Source organism: Zingiber officinale, chromosome 6A (genome assembly GCF_018446385.1).
Source record: "Zingiber officinale cultivar Zhangliang chromosome 6A, Zo_v1.1, whole genome shotgun sequence".
In the NCBI taxonomy this organism is placed as follows: Eukaryota; Viridiplantae; Streptophyta; class Magnoliopsida; order Zingiberales; family Zingiberaceae; genus Zingiber; species Zingiber officinale.
In genome coordinates this window covers 51,208,646-51,230,714 of record NC_055997.1, presented here as the reverse complement: position 1 = coordinate 51,230,714, position 22,069 = coordinate 51,208,646, and the positions used below count along the sequence as shown (strand labels likewise).

At 36.8% G+C, this 22,069-nt stretch overlaps 1 protein-coding gene across 7 annotated transcripts; it reads left to right on the top strand.

The window, feature by feature from the left end:
* Window positions 1-3,938: 3,938 nt before the first annotated feature.
* Window positions 3,939-21,898, top strand: LOC121996360 (pentatricopeptide repeat-containing protein At1g13040, mitochondrial-like). Of its 7 annotated transcripts, XM_042550307.1 has the most exons (8): window positions 3,939-6,323; window positions 6,479-6,610; window positions 8,400-8,518; window positions 20,138-20,317; window positions 20,573-20,676; window positions 20,803-20,860; window positions 20,937-21,447; window positions 21,523-21,898. In XM_042550307.1, exons 1-2 carry the CDS (start codon window positions 4,318-4,320, stop codon window positions 6,483-6,485), a joined length of 2,013 nt encoding a protein of 670 aa, XP_042406241.1. In that variant the 5' UTR covers window positions 3,939-4,317; the 3' UTR covers window positions 6,486-6,610; window positions 8,400-8,518; window positions 20,138-20,317; window positions 20,573-20,676; window positions 20,803-20,860; window positions 20,937-21,447; window positions 21,523-21,898. The 7 variants fall into 7 exon arrangements, with proteins under 7 accessions (XP_042406241.1, XP_042406242.1, XP_042406243.1 ...); XM_042550308.1 differs by having other exon boundaries at window positions 3,939-4,132; window positions 4,284-6,323; window positions 20,573-21,447; XM_042550309.1 differs by having other exon boundaries at window positions 3,939-5,934; window positions 6,191-6,323; window positions 20,573-21,447.
* The last annotated feature ends 171 nt before the right edge of the window (window positions 21,899-22,069 follow it).

The following is a 22,069-nucleotide window of genomic DNA, read 5'->3' as shown; positions in this document are numbered from 1 at the left end:
AGAGCACAAACACTTATAACTCGCACTGGGGCGAGAGTCTAGAATCCCGACCGGAAGGTTGTTGGGTCGTGAGAGCATGCTCACTTAAAACTCGCGCTAGAGCGAGAGTCTGGAATCCCGATCGAGAGGTCGTTGGGTCGTGACAGCATGCTCACTTAAAACTCGCGCTAGAGCTAGAGTCTGGAATCCCGATCGAGAGGTCGTTGGGTCATGAGAGCATACTCACTTATAATTCGCGCTGGGGCGAGAGTCTGGAAGTGTGAGAGTGTGCTCACTTATAACTCGCGCTGGGGCGAGAGTCTGGAATCTCGACCGGGAGGTCGTTGGGTCGTGAGAGCATGCTCACTTATAACTCGCATTGGGGCGAGAGCCAGGAGGCGTGAGAGCATGCTCACTTATAACTCGCGCTGGGGCGAGAGTCTAGAATCCCGACCGGGAGGTCATTGAGTCGTGAGAGTATGCTCACTTATAACTTGCGCTAGGGCGAGAGTCTGGAATCCCGACCGGGAGGTCGTTGGGTCGTGAGAGCATGCTCACTTATAACTCGCACTGGGGCGAGAGTCTAGAGGTGTGAGGGTATGCTCACTTATAACTCGAGCTGGGGGAGAGTCTGGAATCCCGACCGGGAGGTCGTTGGGTCGTGAGAGCATGTTCACTTATAACTCCCATTGGGGGCGAGAGTTTGGAGGCATAAGAGCATGCTCACTTATAACACGCGCTGGGGCGAGAGTCTGGAATCCCGACCGGTAGGTTGTTGGGTCATGAGAGCATGCTTACTTATAACTCACGCTGGGCGAGAGTCTGGAGCCCGACTGAGAGGTCGTTGGTCGTGAGAGTATGTTCACTTATAACTCGCGCTGGGACGAGAGTGTAGAGCAGAACTGAGAGATCTTTGGGTCGTGAGAGCATGCACAATTATAACTCACATTGGGGTGAGAGTCTGGAGCCCAACCGAGAGGTAGTCTGGCAGCCCTACTGGGAATTAATCTAGAAGCCCGACTGGGAATTGGTCTGGAAGCCCGACCGAAAATTGGTCTGAAAGCTCAATAGAGAATTGGTATGGAAGCCCGACTGAGAATTGGTCTGGAAGCCTGATCAGGAAGTACTCTGAAAGCCCGACTGGGAAGTAGTCTTGAAGCCCGACTGGAAGTAATATGGAAGTCTGACTAGGAAGTAGTCTGGATCAAGAAACTAGGATCTTACTCTCTTATCAGGGAGCTATAGCAGATCCTATAATCGTAAAAGGCAGCATAGCCCGTAACGTACCTGATCAAGGAGTCGTGCCAACCGGCTAAGGGTTTGTCTTAGTCCCTTGACTCCTGAATACTCATGGAGTCAGGGAAAAAATATAATGGAAAAACTAATATGTCGGCCAGCTGAAGCTCCAACTCAATCCCTCAACTTTCGAATACCCGTGGAGTGAGGGTAGAAGATAATATATTTGTCAGGATCTCCTGAGATTGTGATAATAACAGAGAACCTATCGACATTGCCCATCTTCACGTTCTAGAACAAGTGGAGAAGATTCCCACAGACGACGCCAAATTGATTCTGTCCGGAATATGAATCAGACGAAGGCCGGATGAGTTGTTACTGGTGTTGACGGGGAGGCGACTGGGACACCCTTATCATATATGCCCAAGAGAATGGACCCCCATGTGGTGCTGACGGATGACGGTAACTAAGTCAGCGGTACTTGAGCTCTACGCACACTCAGACAAGCACCTAGACTGTTAGAGACCAGACACCAGGGAGAAAGTCCCCGACGCAAGTCCTCCGATGCTCAAGTCATGTACTTTCTCCCCAGAAGAATAGTGTACGAAGGAAAAAGAACTCTAGAAGACACGTGCGAATGTGCGAGAGAGTGTACCTGCTCAAGGGAGAGGACCTCCTTTTTTATATGACCATGCGTACCTCTGGAGCCTGACCGATGTCAGAGAATGTTGGGTGTAAGGACCTGTCGGGTGATGGAGGACGCATGGCACCCTCTTATGGACTAGAAGAAGGTTCCATTCGCAGATGACCGCAGACTGTTGGAATATTCCCTGACGCAACAATTATTTTCTAACAGGCAGTTACGATTCTCTAACCTTGTTGTCAACTAGTGCCTTCTATCTCGCCTAGGGTTGACTAGGGGCAGTTTTGTTTGATCTGTCAGGTATAACACTTGGCTCAAGTCTTGATGAGAAGGACGAGCTGTGGCGAGAGTATCATCTTCCCTTTTGGATTGCACAAGAACCGACCGGGAGTCGGCCTACCGAGAGTTCCAAGTCTAGATATGTAACCCGAGCTGAGAAAACCCGACCAGTCAGGGCAGGTCAGGCATTATCTCCGGTCCCGCCCCATGTCTCAAATCTAGGGTCCTGATCTGTAAGCACCTAACCGAGAATCATGCGGCTGATGATGTCAAGCGGTCTCACTTTTTGTTTCCCTAACTGTTGACTGCCACGTCCTTTTGATTGCTGACTGTCACACCCCTTTGACTTTTGACTGTCACATCCCTTTAACTTCTGATTGCTTGATCTTATCGGACTCTACTATTATACATCGTATCATTATCTATTATGATACCCCTAGTTTTAAGGTATCTAATTAATTAGAGAGAAGATACCACTTTTATTATAATAAAAATTAATTTATAATGAATGTATATTTTATTTCTCCTCTTTAATTACTAGTCTAATTAATTAGAAAGAAGATGATAATTTTATTATAATAAAAATTAATTTATAATGAATGTATATTTTATTTCTCCTCTTTAATTACTAGACAATCAATTATAAATATAAGGGTTAATAACTTTAAACCCCTTTATTTTATAGCATGTTACATTTTGCCTCTTTTTATTTAAAAAACTACACTTAACCCCCCTTTGACATAAGTAAAAAAGAGAAAAAAAAGTAAATGACCAAAATAACCCTAATCTAAATCAGGCTTTTAGAAGATAATGAAAAAGAAAAATAAAAATAATCCCATAAAATCGTTGAAAGCTTAACTTTAAGCCAACTTGATTTATATATAGGCCCAAAATTTTACTTGTTCCTAGAAAAAATATCCTCACAAAATTCACACATGCACCAGCAACTTTGAAAGGGATAATCAGTTAAAAACTCATTCCACCAAATAAAAAAGAGCCAGAATTCTAAATTGATGAATCAAAATTAAATAAAGATAAAATAAAGTTTATTATTAAAAATCAAAATAAAGACCCTTTGATGATTTTTAAAAAATTACCCTTTTAATTTTTGCCCAAAAGTAAATTTTTATTTCAAAGCAGCACCTTTTTGAAATGGAAAATATTTTTAGCTGCTTTGAAATGAAAATTTACTTTAGGACAAAAATTAAAAGGGTAATTTTTTTTAAATCATCAAAGGGTCTTTATTTTGATTTTTAATGATAAACTTTATTATATCTTTATTTAATTTTGATTCATCAATTTAGAATTCTGATTCTTTTTTGTTTGGTGGAATGAGTTTTTGACTGATTATCCCTTTCAATGTTACTATTTTTCTGTTATTTATGCTGGTACATGTGTGAATTTTATGAGGATATTTTTTCTAGGAACAAGTGAGATTTTGGGGCTATATATAAATCAGGTTGAGTTAAGATTAAGCTTTCAACGATTTTAGGGGATTATTTTTATTTTTCATTTTCTTCTAAAAGTTTAATTTAGGTTAGGGTTATTTTAATCATTTATCCTCTTTTTTTTTTTTTTTACTTATGTCAAAAGGAGGGTTAAGTATAGATTTTTAAATAGAAAGGGATAAAATGTAACTTGTTATAAAATACAAGTGGTTTAAAGTTATTAATCCAAAATAACTACAATTAATCAGCGGGAAGGGGCTAGCATGAAATTTTAAATTTTTGGGTGGCTGTGACGTAAGAAAACGTCACAAATCAAGACCATCAAAATCAATTAAATCTGCCCTAATCTTTGCTTCCGTCTCGCCGCCGCGCTCCTGTCCGCCCTCTACCTTCGATTCCGCACAACCATTCCCGGCACCGCGGGTGCTCATCTCTGTTCGCTGTGTGAGCCGACGCCACCGCTTCCTGCTTCCTTCCGTCCTCTATTTCCCTCGGGTTGCGAAGCAATCTCCATTCCACCTCTCGAGCGTCAAGAAATTCATTGATGGTAGAACCTCAACACATCAACTGCAAAGCTAAGAAAAAAAAAGATAAAGGCGCGATCTTTTCTCTATTTTCCTCTTGACGGTGTAAATCTCCTTTGATCCTTCACTCCATTCTATCCGGTCTGATTTTTTTTCATGATTTTCCGGGATCAGAAACTGTTCGACGAACCCTCCTCAGAGAAATCTTATGTTTTTGGGCATCCGGTGCTATTGGCACCTCCCGAAGAAAGGCCTTTGCAGCTCAGGTTTCTCCCTTAGGAGTCCAATAAGCTTCTTCCATTGCCAGACAAACCCAGCGCGTCGGTGTTCATCAGAATCGTGCGTCAAAATTTCGGCAATATTTCCGTCACCTACCCAAGCATTACTGAAGTCTTCTTGCAGGATACAAAGAGTTCTGGAATCTAGAGAAGAGTGGTCGGAGTTGGTGGAGATTGAATTACAGAAGCTTAACATTGAGTTAAATACATATATCGTTAACCAAGTGTTGAAGAGCTTGTCAAATTCTTATACAGCCTACCAATTTTATAAGTGGACGGAATGCCAACCTGATTTCAGGCATGATCATTTCACATTTAAGACCCTCGTCTCCTTGTTGCTCGAAGATCAAAATTTTGGCATTTTGTCAGAGGTTTTGAAAGGAATAAGTGGCAATGAAATTACAGTGCACCGCTCTGTTTATCGAATTATTATTTCAGGATTCATTAGATCTGGCCAGATTAACTTAGCTATTCGTACATTTGAAGCTATGTTTGAATCAGGCTGCCGTATGTTCAGTATTGATTTTAATAAATTTATTGGTGTATTAATTTCAAACAATTGTTTTGATACTGCTGAAAAATACTACAATAGGATGATATTGGATGGATTTACTTTGAACTCATTTACCTACTCAAGATTTATTTCTAGTCTGTGTTTAGTGAACAATCTTCTGTTTGCTGAGAAACTTTTGCAAGATATGGATAGGATTCATTTGGTTCCAGACATCTGGGCCTATAACATATATTTGAATTGCTTATGCAAGCAAAATCGGTTGGAAGAAGCTGTAGAAATTCTTCGTTCAATGTCCCAGAAAGGAAGAGAGCCGGACATTGTCAGTTACTCAACAGTAATCAATGGTTTCTGCATTGCTAAACACTTCTCTACTGCCTTAGAGCTATGGGAAGAAATATTCAAGAGGGGCATCAAGCCAGCTGTCTCGGCATCTGGTCCATTAATTTTTGGTTTGTGTGATAATGGAAAGGTTGAGGAAGCTTATGAAATAATGATTGGAATGATAAAGATGAATGCTGAGCTAAATGTTACGATTTATAATGCTATCATATGTGGATTCTGCAAAGTTGGTCGATTTGATAAGGCCCAAGTGCTAGTGTCTTACATGCGAAGAAATGGTTGTGAACCTGACTTGGTCACTTGTAACATATTCTTGAATCATTACTGCGATAGAGGTATGCTCAATGAAGCATGGAAACTGATGAAAAGAATGGAAAATAGTGGAATAAGTCCAGACAAATATAGTTATTCTCAAGTGCTGAAGGGTCTTTGCAAGACTAATCAACTTGATAGGGCATATTCTTTGATCACGGAATGCATGGAGGTAAAAGGATTATGTGATGTGGTATCCTGCAACATTGTTATAAATTCATTTTGCAAGACCAGAAAATTGGGAGCTGCTTTTAAATTGTGTAAAGAGATGAGTAATAAAGGAATCTATCCAGATGCTATTTCTTATGGTCTTCTAATTCAAGGATTCTTCAGGGTTGGACATGCCCTTCAAGCTCAGGAGTTGTTTCACCAAATGCTTGAGGTTGGTGTTGTTCCAAATGTGAATACATATAACACAATAATACATTACTTGTGTAGAAAGGGTGAGATAGAAGCTGCTCGCACATATTTTTTTGACATGGTTAAGAAAGGGCTATCCCCTAATGCAATTTCCTATTCTACTCTCATGCATGGGCTCCTGAAAGCATTTAAAATAAATGAAGCTATCAGTCTATTTCATGATATGTGCCAGAATGGAGTTATGCCTAATGAAGTGACGTTTACATTATTGATTCAAGGACTTATGGAGGATGGGAAATTTGTCCTAGCTCATAAGATCAGGGATTATATGATGGAAAAGGGATTTGAACTTGACAAAACCCTTTCTGAAAGACTGATTGTTGCAATGAAGTCCAAGGACCCAGAAGCCAGGTATCAATTGTAAATTTATAATCACCAATATATTGATGTTCTCTTTTCTACAATTCCTTTGGAACAGTGAATTAAGTTAGCAAGTTTGCATCTCTAGGGAGTAAACCAACATTATTCTAACATTTCTACCTTATATTTCTTTGTTTTCTATGCAGTGTCTGAGAGGCCTCAATCATATTTGAGCAGAAAAAACTGCGAATACACTGCTCCAGGTTCGTGAAAAGGTGTCATCTCAAATAGGAGCTTAATGCCTGTTATGATTGCCATAGAATGAAGAGATTGATCAGGTTTGATCTCTGAGCTTCCCCTAGGAATATAAATACTTTTCCAAAGGGAAGTTTCTAGTCATGCTGCTAAAAGTGCTATATGAAGAGAATTCCCATCATGAATGTTCACATTTTCTTACATTTATTGATCACATGTTACTAGGAAAAGTGCAGCACTTCAAATTTAATTGGATTTGCACAAGTACTGACCAATTATTAAATTAGATTATATTTTTAGCTAATGAAGTATTTTATCTCCTTTAAACTCAAAAAGTGATATATTGCACTGTTTCACCCCATCGGTAGATTTATTAAAGGGTGCCCATACTGTATATTCCATCGAGTATATAACTTCCCTTATATACATGCATATAATTATAATAGAAAAATAGAGAATCATTAAAATATGGTTATTTTCAGTTCTACGGATATAGACAATAAAAAAAAATAATGTCTACTTGACACGCTTTTGACTGCAGGATGGTAATCTAGATATGACTACAACCAGCTTATAAATGAGAGATTCTTTCTCATTTGGTTTAAGATATTCTCCATAATTTGTTCAATAGGAGGTTAAGCATAAAGTTTATTTACTATATGGACTGACATTTAGGGTTAATATATATGTCGTGATAATTTAATAATGTTCTTGTTTAGCTAAGGAGTTGAAGGAGACTTACTTGAGGTTGAGGTGGAGTGTGCAGGTGGAGGGTATGATTTTGGTGGTGGTGAGTAGAGATGGGATACTATATTCAATTATGATAGCAGCACACTGACCTCCGTTGATTGCAGGAGATTGGAGTCATGATGATGTTCAAGAAGTTAGGTGGTTCTTGTGCAAACTCCAAGTAATTAGGCACAAGAGATGTGGGTAATGTTTGAAGCAAAGAGGAATGCCAAGTGATGGGTGTATGGGAGTCTACTAAATTGTGGAAGAGGTCTGCATGGGGTAAGAGACCTCACTTGGAATTGAACTCACAGGCAGATGCACAAGAGTTGCGAAGTCACTATAGGGTACGAAGTGATCTTTTGATGTTAGGTTTGAAAAGAGAGTTGCTTGACCCATTGTTTGGCGAAGTGGTAAATCTAGCTTTGTGGTGACACATGAGAGAGGTAGAGATTGAACAAGCTTAGACTCTGATACCATTTGATGTAGCATAAGGGGATACGTAGTCTCTCATCGAAAAATAAAATATCTCACATAGAAAATTTAAAATTTTATTAATTGAAAGATGAAACAACAAGAGGGGTTGAGGTCCCTTTTAAATGATCCAGCATTGACCTATCCTTTTAAAAATTACAAATAAATAATTCCTAAAATAAGTTATGCTACTAATTAAAATTTACAATTTTGTCGTCACTACTTCATAGAAACTATTAACTTCCTCTTGCAATGTGGAAATAACTTTTTGTAATGTAGGATAAGGTCGTGTACAATAGACCCAACCATTCCCAGGGACCTCACATAGGTGGGGGTTTATGCACTGGGCTACCCTTTACTTTAGAGAAAAACTATTATCTTTTTTGAAACCTGTTACAATTTATTACTTCCTGTTTTGAAATTTTATTTTTTAATTTTTAAACCGGATCATTGCCTACATGTGCATATATCTAACTTAAAACTAATGAGACTCAAGTTAGTTGACTTTAACAATCTTCTTTTGTCCTGCTACTTTTTCCTGTTGTTATCTAGTAGGATTAAAATTCAAAACTTACATGCTTAGGTTTTGACAGATTAAAATTTTCTGAAAGTCAAAGTTTAATAGGAGTATTATGCTTTACTTCGTTTGGATTGGCTACATTGGCACAGGTGTCTTTCAGCTTAACATCCAGAAGACATTTTGAATCTCACATGATGGCAGAGAGGCTTGGGATGAGTTACATCGGGGTGAAGAAGTACATGGGTCCATTTTTACCATAACACCTGTGGTATGTATGAGCTGGCTAAATCTTGATTCTGCTTCACATACAAAAACCATGAACACATTAATCTCTCAATCATGTTTCAATTTTCTACCATAAATCCAATATTTTCCTTAGTACCTCTATATTGCCTTGTTTACTCTGATGGGTACTAACATGATTGGAAATGATTATCTCTACTCATTTTGCCAACTAACTAATTACATATTATGTTTCCTTTCATTTTTGTGTATACAAGTCCCAATTATCTGAGGTCAGCTAATCTTGTGCTTGATATACCATTGTAGATTTATTAAAGATTGCAATATGAAGAAAACCTGGAAGATTAAAGGAGAAAAAATGAGAAGAAGAGGAATTGTTATTATTCTTCAACGTGACATTACATCAATAAATAGAAGATACAAAATATTGAAATAGGAACAAATAGAAGAAAGAAAACATAAGAAATGGAAATTACTAAATCAGAGATCATTTCTAGATTTCCCAAGATTCTTACCTGATTTTATGCAATCCACATCTCAAAAATTATTTCATGATTTTATGCAATCAGGATCTCCTAATTTTCCAACACTCCCTCTCAAGTTGGTGCATAAATATCAATCATGCCCAACTTACTTATTAATTGTTCAAAGTTGACTCTTGCAAATCCCTTCGTCAGGATGTTAGCTATTTGTTGATTAGAAGGTACAAATGGTAAGCAAATGGTTCCAACTTCAATTTTTTCCTTTATAAAATGTCGATTAATCTCAATGTGTTTCGTTCTATCATGTTAAACAAAATTATAAGCAATGCATATTGTGACCTTATTATCGCAGTATAACTTTAATGGAAGTTCTATGGATTTCTTTAGCTTGTTAAGTATTATGTATATCCACAACACTTCACAGACTCCCTGAGCCATTGCTCTAAACTCAACTTCTGCACTACTTCTGACTACAACACTATGTGTTTTACTTCTCCATGTTACTAGGTTTCCCCATACAAAGGTACAGTATTTTGAAGTACATTTCCTATCATTAACCGATCTTGCCCTATTTGCATCGGTAAACACATCAACATTTCGTTTATGAGTCTTTTTGAAAATTAGACCTTTTCTGGGAGTAGTCTTCAAATATCTCAGAATTCTATAAATAACATCAAGGTGTTCTTCAAACGGTGCATGCATGAACTGACTCATAACATTGACTGGAAAGTAATGTCTGGCAAAGTATGAGATAGGTAAATTAGTTTCCCAACTAACCCTTTGTATTTACTGGTATCAACCGGAACACTTCCTTTTTCCTAGAGTTTTATATTAGTATCCATGGAGTCTTTGTGGGTCTACAACCACTCATTCCTATTTCCTCCAAGAGATTAAGGATATACTTCTGCTGAGAGACAACAATACTTTCTCTAGAGCAAGCGACTTCCATACCAAGGAAATACTTTAATGTTCTCAAATTCTTGATCTCAAATTCAATTGCTTGGCTTTTCTTCAGTCTTTCCACTTCAATCACATCATTACCTATGAGAATAATATCATCGACATACATAGTATTGTTGGTGTAATTTTCCCTAAGTCAAAGTTGACTAGGTTGATTAAGCTTGAGTTGACCTGAGCTTGAGTTTCCATTTTTGATAATATGAGAGGAAGGAGTCAAATAGGTCATGGTTGACCAGATATTTGACAATATATGAAGATTACTGGTGTAAATTGTCCATATGCAAGATTGACGATCAAAGGTTGATCAGAAGAGTCAAGTAGGTCAAGGTTGATTGGATACTTGACTGGGAAGTCCTAACTAAAGGTTAGGCAAGGGCAAGATCAACGGAAAGATTGACAGAAGAAGAAAATCTAAGTGGACCAGTGTTGACCGGACACTTGGTGTGGGAAAGTTCTGGTGAGTAAAGCCGAGTAGTTGAAAAGTCATAGTGAGTGAAGTCAGACAGTTGGAAAGTCATGGTGAGTGAAGCTGGGCAGTTGGAAAGTCTCGGTGATAAAGCCAGGAAGTTGGAAAGTCTTGGTGAGTGAAGTTAGACAGTTAAGAAGTCATAGCAAGTGAAGTTAGGCAGACAGTGAAAAGTCCTGGTGAGTGAAGCTAAGCAATTGAGAAACCCTAGTGAGTGAAGCTAGGTAGACAGTGAAAAGTCCTGGTGAGTGAAGCCAGATGGGAAAATCCTAGTGGGTGAAGTTAGGTGGTGAAAAGTCTTGGTGAGTGAAGCCAGACATGTGGAAATCCAGGTGGGTAAAGGTTGACCGGACACCTGATGTGTGAAAGTCCAAGTGAGTTAAGGAGGACTAGACACTTGACACTTGGAGAAAAGTCAGTGGGTCAAAGGATTGACCGAACATTTAGTGACGAAGTCCTAACAGGTCACGGTTGACCAGATGTTGGGCAAGGGAACCCTAGACTTGATTAAACAAGTTAAGGTTAGAGCAATCGATTGGGGCAATCGATTGTTCCTAAGCTAGTTGATTAGGTAATTGATTAGGAGGTTCTTGCGAGAACACATAAAGAGCCTGAATTGATTGGTTCAATCGATTAGGCTTGGCCGAATCGATTGGTTCAATCGATTAGGGTAGGTTGTCGCGAGAACAGAAGGTGGCAAAATCGATTGGCCAACCAATTTCGGTCATGCTAATCGATTGGGTTAATCAATTAGTCATGTGCTTGTCGCGAGAAAGTGAATCGATTGAGACAATCAATTAAGAAGGCTTAATCGATTGGGATAATCGATTAACGTCTTTTCGTGAGTGAATAGAGAGTCACGGAATCGATTAAGACTCTTTGAATTGATTGGGATGACTCACCAATTGATTAGGGTTCAAAAAGAGTCGTTTTGTAGGTGTGCAATATGTCAGATGACGTGGCACTTGATTAGGGAAAAACTGAATCGATTGGGAGGCGTCGAAGAACCCTAAAAAGGGCTTTCGTCAAGATGACGTGGCACTTGATTAGGGAAAAACTGAATCGATTGGGAGGCGTCGAAGAACCCTAAAAAGGGCTTTCGTCAAGATTTGAATATACAGAACTCTCCACCTTCTTCACTGATACTCACTCCAGTTCTTGGGAGCTTAGGGTTGAAGTGTTGCTGCATTTCTAAGCATCAAGAGGCATTTCCAAACAAGAAGAGAGCAAGATAGTGTTTCATTATTGTAAATCTTGTAAGATCTCATTTGTATTTGCTTATCCTTTCTTCTTGTTGTATTGGAGTGTTGTACGAGATTTCTCCACCTTCGGATTGTTCCGAGGGGAGTATTTCATAGGGGAGAGTGTGTTCGTGTGTGGATCCTTGGATTAGTCACCTCATCTTGATGTGGATACCAAGTAAATCCTTGCGTTAACATTGGTGGAACTTCGCTTCGTGTTTTCCGCTGCAAATCATTTTCAACGAAGCGACATGATCTATTCAAATCCCCCCAACACCAGAGTGCCCCAATGAGTACAATAAATTTTCCTTTGGTGGAAAATTTTAAGAACAATATATGATCTATTTATCCTTGAGTGTATCCTTACTTCTTGACTGATTGAGTATATTTCTCAAACCAAACTCTCGGAGACTGCTTAAGACCGTACCAAGACTTTATTAAATTTACACACTTAATCCCAAATCCTTATCCCTGTTGGATTGACACCTCTTCTAAATCACCATTGAGGAAGATATTTTTTACGTCTAATTGCAGCAAAGAGTAGTCTAGATTAGCAACAATAGATAAAAATACTTTCACCGTATTTAGTTTTGCAACAAGAGCAAATGTCTCAAAGTAATCAACACCATAGGTTTGAGTGAACCCTTTGGCCACTAATCTAGCCTTGTATCTCTCCATTGATCCATTTGAGTTATACTTTAGTGAAAACCCACGTACATCCCACGCAAGGTTCTAAAATTCGCTAGGCGCTAGTCGGGCGGCAGACCAGTGCCTAGCGCCTAGGCCGCCTAGGCGGGGACTAAGCGCCGCTAGGCGGATTCCTCGGTATCCCTTGTTTCATGTGGACTGTGGACAATGTTATATGTAAATCTAAATGTTGTCTTAAACAATTTAATAGCAATGAAATAAATACATACTTTCCAATACCAAAAAATGAACATGCAGTAAGTTATCATAATCATATAGTAAACAGTAGAACATTGGAAAATAGTAGCAATAGTTCAATTCAAGATTACAATGCATTGTGAACTAGTAACCACTAAGCAAAATATAATTGTTAAATAACATAAATCATGTCTTAACAAAATGAGTTCAAAATTGGGAAAACTAATAATATCTCATAGACTCATATTTATTCTGCTTCTTCTCCATAATTTTCAATAACTTGTTCTTCATCGGACACAAACTCAATATCATTATTGTGATCCTCGTCTTCTTCTTCGGATTCAAAATCATCTTCATGGAGTTCTTTCACTCTGGAGCTTCTTCGGGGTTGTAGATTTTCATTTGCTCCACTGCTTCATCAACCATTTGCCAAGTGAGCCCGGAACCTAGTTCAACTTCATCATCTTCCCTACCATCCACAATCCAACCTTGTGCATTTGAAGCATCTTTTGCAAGAAGGACATCAACATTTCTTTCTTTTTCTCTTTTTTGTTTGTTCAACAATCTAGCATTAAATCGGACAAATACTAGATTATTCAACCTGTTGGCATCCAACCTATTTCTTTTCTTTGTGTGAATAAAAAAAACAGAGAAAGTAAATACTATAGTTAGTACCTGAATATAGAGTATAGACGTTAAAAATTATAACTAATTTAATTAAAGAGTAGACTGAAAGTTTAAAACTTACTCCTTCAAATGTACTCCAATTTCTTTCACACCCAGATGAACTTGTAGTTAATGAAAGTATCCTCAATGCCACCCTTAGCAAGTTAGGTGTGTGAGCACCGTATGTACTCCACCATGCACATAGATCAAATGTATCATCATTTTTTTCACATACTTTTGCTGCCAATGTTTTTCCAAATAACCCAGTCTTATTTTTATATTTTGGAAATTCCTTATTAATAATTGTATCTTGTAAATCTAACTCATTGACATGCAAAGTTTCCATGCATTCAAAAATCCCCATCGCGACCTCCTCATAAAGAGCAATCGAACTATCTTTGTAGTAAAAATAAGGATTCAACAAAAATGCAGTGGTATGCAATGATATATCAAGTCTATCCTTCATTTTTGGCTCAATAATGACTATGATAGGCTGATAATTTGATTCCACGTTATTCAGAGCCACCTTGATATCTTCTTTAGCTTGAAGAAGCTCCCCATATAGAAACCCCATCGATTACTTTCTATCTCCATCTACCAATCGAAGAACTCTTACCAAAGTAGCAAATATTTTCAAACAAAGTGTTACACCATTCCAAAAACTCATGCTCATCACTGTAGAGTAAGCCAATTTTCCTTTGTTTGTTTTTGACCATTTACATTTCTCCCACATATCACTTGTAAACATTGCCCTTAAACTAGCTTTTTTTTAATCAAACTTTGCAATGTGAGGAAATTTAATGCAAACCTGGTAACTCCTGGTCGGACTATGTCTCTTCTTCGTGAAACTTCTCATCAATGATAAAGTCTTATGGTGAGCATAGATGAAAATGGTAAAAGCCTTGGACTGCTCAATCACCTTTTTATATCGTGGAAGTTTGCCAATACTTTCAAGCATGAGATTAATAGTGTGAGTTGCACATGAACTCCAAAAGATCCCGGGTCGTTTTTCTCTCATCAATTTAGCTGCAGCCATATTGTTGGTGGCATTGTCTGTAACAATCTGAACAATATTCTGAGCTCCTACTTGTTCAACACACTTGTCAACATACTCAAAAATAAGTTCAGCTGTATGTGCCTCCTCTGAAGACTCTTTAGACTCTAAAAATGTAGTACCCTCCTTGCAATTAACACACAAATTTAAGATGTTTCTTCTTTTTCTATCACTCCATGCATCTGTCATGATCAAGCATCCATTCTTTGCCCATTCTTCTTCATGTTTCTTCAGCAATTGTTTTGTTCTTTCAACTTCGGCTTTCAATAGTGGTTCTCTAAGTTGATATTGAGTTGGAGGCTTGAATCCTGGTCCAAATTGACCCACTGCCTCCATTAGTTGCTTGAAGCTATCATTATCAACAGCATTGAATGAGATTCCATTTTCATAAACCCATCTCCCAACATATTGTTGAACTTGTTGAGTTCTCTTTTTGAAAAGAGCCTCATTTATATTTTTTTGCCGAAGTACTTTACTTCTACTGGAGCCTGCATTTTCTGGAGCAATTGCCGATGTATATCTATCCATGGGGCCAAGTGGAAGAGGTTTTTTAACTTCATCCATCCCTTCAATTTCAAGACCTTCTTCTTCATCTACGGAAATAGCCACCTCTGCTCTACAACTTTGTTCTTCCATTATTTTATTCTTCTTTCTGTTCCTCCCTTCTAAAATAGCCTGTTTGCACTTATTTTTGTCTTTTTGAGATGCTTTTCGACAACCCGATACATTTCCAGGTATATTTCCAATGTGCTCCTTTATCCTATATACTCCTCTTGACATTGCTTTTCCACATAACTTACATTTAATTTTGTCGAGGTTTTTAGGATCAATCAATATCCCAAACTCCCATCCGATGTCATTTGATTTTCTTCTAAGAATTCCAGATTCGGGTTGAGTGACAGATGCTGTCAAAGATGGATTGGTTGCCATTGATAACAGATAATCTGAAGGAAAAAAAATTATATATAATAAGACATAATATGATAATAAAATTTAATTATACCATACAAATATACAATACAAAATAATGAAAATATGAAATATAACATTAAGTCATTAACAAGTCTGAGAATATTTTTTTATATATCTTAATCTAATTAATAAAATTTATTAGATATTTGTTTAAATAAATTTAATTTTAAATATATTTTTTATATTATTAAATCTGTTATATACTTATATATAAATTAATAATATTTATTAGAATTTTTAAAATTTTAATTTAATTTTCATATTTTTAAAACTGATTTATATAAATTAATAATATTTATTAGAATTTTAAAATTTTTAATATAATTTTAATAATTAATATTTATAAATCCGATTAATATACATTTATAATATATAAAATTTATAAATATGATTTATATAAATTAATAATATTTATTAAAAATTTTAAAATTTTAATATAATTTTAATATGTATAAATCCGATTAATATAAATTTATAATATATAAAATTTTTAATTTATAAATAATTAAATATGATTTATTAATTTATTAATATGTATTATATGTTTTTTAATTTTAAATATTTTTATATTTTTAAATCTGATAAAGTGATAAATGATAATATTTATTATAATTTTTTAAATATGTTAATATATAAATTAATATTTAATATTATTTATTTAAAAAAATTAAATATATTATTTATATATTTAAATATGATTATATAAATTAATAATGGTTATTAGAATTTTATATATAATTTTATATATTTAAATTTATTTTATATAAATTAATAATATTTATTATAAAAAAGATAAATTTTAAATATATTTAATTGGGATCTTAATTTTATTAGGGTTTATGAACTCAACCTTATTATTAAAATTATCCCCGTTAGGAGTTAGGAATTGTTTTAATTTATTAAATCTAAAAAAAAATTTAAAAAAGAAAAAAAAATGCTAAAAACGCGTCTCTATCGCGACTCGCGCGACGGCGCGGACGTCACGGGCCGCCACCGGCGGCTCGCGGGAGGGCTCCGGCGCTGCCGGAAGCTTCGCCGGACGAGTCCGATGCTTCCGGCGAAGTCCGGCGTTGCTTCCAGCGGCGCCGATAGCGTCGCGCGGAAAGCTTTTGGCACAGCCAGAAGCATCGCGACTCTACCGTCGTTGCTTGAAGCAACGCCGGACTTAGCCGGACGCGTACGGCGCGTCCGGCGAATCTTCCGGCAGCGTCTGACACCTGCGATGCGTCCGGTGTTGCCGCGACGAAGATTTGAGAAACAAACAAAGTGCGATGAAACAAAAATGAACAGAAACAAAAACTTACCGGAAGCAAGCGATCAGGGAAGACGAACAGTTGGGGCGATGAAACAAACGAACGCCTGGCAAATACCTAAAAATCGGGTTTAACATGCCTTAAAAAGCTTGGCCCGCCGAAGCTCGCGGAGGACCGCCGAGGACCGCCTAGGCGGCCCAGCCGCCTAGGGCTTCCGCCTTGTTGGTTTTCGACGCGGTATCCTGCCGCACAGCGCCTAGGCGGCCGCCTAGGGCGCAATTTCGAACACTGATCCCACGGTATTTTCCCTAGCAGTGTAATAATCTTCCAAGTATTATTCTTTTCAAGAGCTCTCATCTCCTCAAGCATAATTTCCATTTTGGAACTTGTAGGGCCTCTTGTACATTTTTAGGAATGTTTATACAGGATAATTGAGAACAAAAAGTGATAAGAGATGAAGACAAATTTGAATATGGCACAAACTTTGATATAGATGTTTGGTACAAGATCTCAAAGAGCTATTGGTATGTCAGACTTAGATTGACTATCAGAATTATCAGTACTAGGATGAAGATTCTCCCTCAGCTCGGAATCATGGCTATGCTATAGAGATGATTCATCTTTCCCTTTCTGATAATTCTTTCTCAAGTAGACAATTCCCTTCCAAATTTGTTCCCCTTCCATGAATCTATTACCTGTCATATCATGTTGTGGCATTGTACTAGGTTTTTCACAATTTTGTTTTTCAAATTTTTGATTGTCAAATGTAGGCTTGGATTCAGTAAAAGCGTCACTCATTATGAGAGGAGTTTCAAAGAATGATCCTTGGCTATTTGTTATTTGTACAGAGGTAGTAGGTTCAAACTCTAACATCATTTGACAAAAAACATATCCTTACTGTTAGTAAATGAATCTTCTCTTGAACTCTCCTCCTGAAGATGAATGTTCTTGAAAAAAGATTGTCCTTCAAAAAAATATTTTTTTGATATCGGATCATAATACTTATAACCTTTTGTGTAGGGAAGTAATCCACAAAGACACATTTTCTTGCCCTTGGCTCATGTTTTCCGGTTATCCTATGTTTGTGAACAAAAGTTGTGCAACTAACATTTTTAGTGGTAAATTAGTTTGAAAGACGAACAGTAGGAAAATATATTATAAATGTATTGAATGAAGCCTTAAATTATAGAACTTTAGATGACATTCTATTAATTAATATTGCAGAGCTTCATCCCACAAATATTTTGGTACTTTGGTTGAAAAAAGTAATGCTCGGGCGACCTCCAGGAGGTGTTTATTTTTTCTTTCAGCAATACCATTTTGTTGAGGTGTATTTATATACGAACTGTGATGAACTATCCCCTTTTCAATGAAAAATTTTCTAAGATCATGTTAAAATACTCCTTCCCATTGTTACTTCTAAAAATCTATATATTAGTTTGAAATTGAGTTTGCACCATATTGAAAAAATTTTAATGACTTGTTCAACTTATGATTTTTTCTTTAATAAATACATCCAGCAAAGTCGAGTATGATTATCAATAAATGTGATAAATCATTTCTTATTAGAGGGTGTGTTTATCTTATTAGGACCTCAAACATCACTGTGAATTATGCTAAACGGTTTTGATGGTTTGTATGGCTGTGAAGGGAAGAATGCGCGGTGGTGTTTTGCAATCTCACATACTTCATAATGAAACAACGATGGATCTTTATTGTGAAATAATTTAGGAAATAAGTACTTTAAATATAAAAAACCTAGATGTCCTAATGTAAAATGCCACAATATAATATTACTGTTTGAAACAGAAATAGATTAAAAGCAGGAACCTCTTGGTTGAGATTGTTTTCTTGATTTAGATTTATCTTCAAGGAAGTAGAGTCCTCCACTTTATTCATTGCCAATCATCCTCCCTGAGGTCAAATCATGGTGAGACGAAAAGAAATTAGCTTGACAATTTTGATCGTGGACTAATTTCCTAACAGATAAAGGTTACAAGATAACTTTGGAACATGAAGAACATCATTTAGGGTGAGCATATGTGATACTACAATAGAACCTTTTCTTGCAATGGCTGAAAGAGAACCATCTATAATCTTAATTTTTCAGTTACTTGCACAAGGTTAATATGAAGAGAAAAGGTTAGACATTCCTGTCATATGATCAGTTGCACTTGAGTCAATGATCTAGGCGTGATTAGAATTGACGCTAAGGAAGGTTGTTGTCATGCAATTACCTTTTTTGAGTTATTGCACAAGAATGTTTTTTTTTTTTGAGTCTATTTGTTCTTTGGTGAAACGAAGTACATTAGGAATAGATTGCCCCTTTTAATCTGAGATAATAGTCTGAAGCGTATGACCTTAACTATCAGTTCTTTTCTTCCAATATTTTTTGGCTTCCCATGGATTTTCTAGCATGTTTCCCACATGTGCCATGGGCGTTTACAATGGTCGCAGCATGATTTTCCAAAACTCTTGCCATCTTTCTTCGCTTCCTCTTAAAAACCTTTAGTAACAAGGGCAGAACTTTCCAAACTTATGTTAGTAGAGACTGAGGTAGATTTGTTAAGCATAATAGTTTATCAAGCTTCTTCTCTCTCGACTTTTGAAAATACTTCACGGATTGTTGGTAGAGGTGTCTTTCTCGAGATTCGACCCTTCATCTAGATCCTGTTTTTAGTCCCACCAAGAAAATAAACATCCGATTATTCTTTTGTTGTTTCATAAAACTAACACTATCATCAACACAATTCCAAATATTATCATAGCATATATCTAGTTCTTGCACAACATCATCAACTCATTGTAGTAGGAAGTCACATTATGTTCCCCTTGTTTCGTTTGCCATAGCCTTGATTTTAGGCTAAAAATTTGCATGTAGGGGGCTCTATGAAATTTACTAACTATGCACTAAGCAATAAATTTTCAAATTTTCAGGCTTTAAATTTGGAGTCTCCATCAGCTAGTTTTTTCACTTCTCCGGTAACATATCTAAGTTTACCTTTTCCTTCTAAAATTAGGCGCACAGTTTATAACCATTCTATGTAGTTCTTCCTATTAAGATGCTAATATTAACTTGGAGTGAATTAGAGGATACCTCTGTCGGACCATTAAAAGATATCTGTCAGTTTAAATTTGAGTTCACAGCTGTTTTTTCTCTAGACACCATCGAATCTCTACTTGTGGTGCCGGTTAAGATAGTCTTCCATTGATGTTGATTTGTCATGGAAAAAAAAACTAGATTGAACTTAGGGCTCTGATACCATGAAGAAAACCAGGAAGATTGAAGGGAAGAAAACGGGAAGAAGAGGATTTGTTATTATTTTTCAACTAGACATTATATCAATAAATAGAAGATACAAAATAATGAGATAGGAACAAGTAAAAGAAAGAAAACATAAGAAATAGAGATTACTAAAATTAGAAATTATTTCCTATGCAATTCATATCTCAAAGATTATTTCCTGATTTTATGCAATCAGGATTTCCTAATTTTCCAACATAATACATTGCCTCACTAGAGTGATGCCACTTTTCATTTTTTTTTCTTCTCGTCTTCCTATTAAAAATAGATCAACTGTGTGACTCAAATATCCAAGTTTCTTTACGTCGTGTTGATTTATAGTGCTTGATAATTGATCAGTTGCCCTTTTTTGTAATCATAGGGTGTCTACTTGTGACAAACGTACTATTGCTGTGGCACGGTGGGGATCTGCATTTGTTCTATTCACATACATAGCCAGGATGGTTTGAAGGGGTTACATAGCCAGGATGGTTTGAAGGGGTTAACTAATGCTTAAAAGATTGTGATAATCAATGCAAACTACATGGCAAAGCATCTAGAGGTAGATTAATTGAAGCTTTATTTACAAGTTGCAACTTCATATGAAGATTTTTTTATCACGCAAAATGTTCATTTACTTTGTAAATGTTTTGCTCAACTGGTAATGAATTTTGTTTGATAAACTACTATAGTTGAGAAAACAAAGGGAAATGAGAAAGGAAAGAAACTGAGAATAAAAGAAAAGACGATGAAGATTAATATTTGTTTCATCCATTTTGATTTTCTTTTTCTTTAACTAACCATTCTGTTACTCCAGAAGTATTGTCCTATTCTTTTGAGTAGTCAAAGGAATTGTTGCCCACATATTCGTTATAGTCTTGAGGGGGTTCAAGGTGATTAAAATCAGCATGGTGCCATCTGGTAATTGCCCTTGCTACGCTTATGATTCTGATAATTATGGAGATTTGAAGTTTTTTTGGACAACTGCGGGTATTTAGCCTGAAGATGTTGCCTAACGCTAATTTATTATGGATTCCATGCACCAAGAATGTTTTTGCAGTGCCAGGGATGCTCATGATTGAACCGACGACAGAGTGAAATCAAGGTATTCTACCATATTTTTGCTTACTAGCTCACCATCGGTCTTTAACAATGCTGTCTTCCCTTGCGGTGGTCAACAGATTCAGTGGCACTCTTATTTCGTTAAAGGAACAAATTGCTGGAAAAACTGATATTAATAACAATGTTCTGAAGGTACAAGGAGGATTTAAAACTGGATCCTTGGGACGGTGCGATAATTAAGACATGGAGTATTATCATATGAGGTCTTGGGGTTAAAATTTGGTGTGTCCGAGCATGTTTCCCTCCCTTGCTTTGCCACTTGCACTAATGACTAGTAGTCATCTGTGATTTATCTCCGTGTTGGTTTAGGGATGAATTGACGGGGGTGCTAGAGGCGAGCAAATCATCTTTTATCACACAAGGAGTATTTAAAACTATTCATATTAATCTTAGTTCTTTGACATAGTTGATATGTTGGAGCATTTGCCATTTAGTATTTTCTCTCACGAAATTAACACAAGAAACCAATCAGATGTTCACCCTCCACTGCTTATGGGCGACACATCGAATAAACCCTAGACCAAGGCCTTGCTGCTTGGTTCCGAGGCACCAAGTTCTAGCCCACTACAGGTACTTGAGCTCCCTCCTTGATTATCACAAGCAAACAGACAAACCATAATGTATTGCCTTTGCCTATCTTGTTAGAATGTGTCGATACTTATTGTTCTTCCTGTGTCGCAAATGGCCAAGCTGCAGCTGTAAATGCATAAGATAATGGAGGGAGTTTTCTTCTCTGGTTACCCCATCGACCAACACTGTACGTATCCAAATGTGGAATTTCTTGCTCCTATGCCAAAGCTACCACAACACTTTCTCCTGTCATAACATGCCGCCCTCTGCAGCATATTCGAAGCTCGGTTACATGACATTCTGTCAAGTTACAAGTCCGATGCTTCTCATTAGTATAGCTTTAAATTTCATACCCTTGAGACTTTTATTTTGAGCACAGTCGATCCATTAAGGTGAAGTGATTATATATACTCGAAGGTCTCAGGAACGAATAGATGCTTTCTAACTTTCATTTTGAGCATCGTAGGTCTAGTAAAATGAAGTTATCATTTCACTTTAATAAACTTGCAATGTTTAAAAATCTTATTGCAAGGCCCACTAATATGCTATGAGAGGTTCCATAAATTTATGTATGTTCATAAACTTCTATTTTGAAATAGTTATTTTATCCACTTGCAATGCT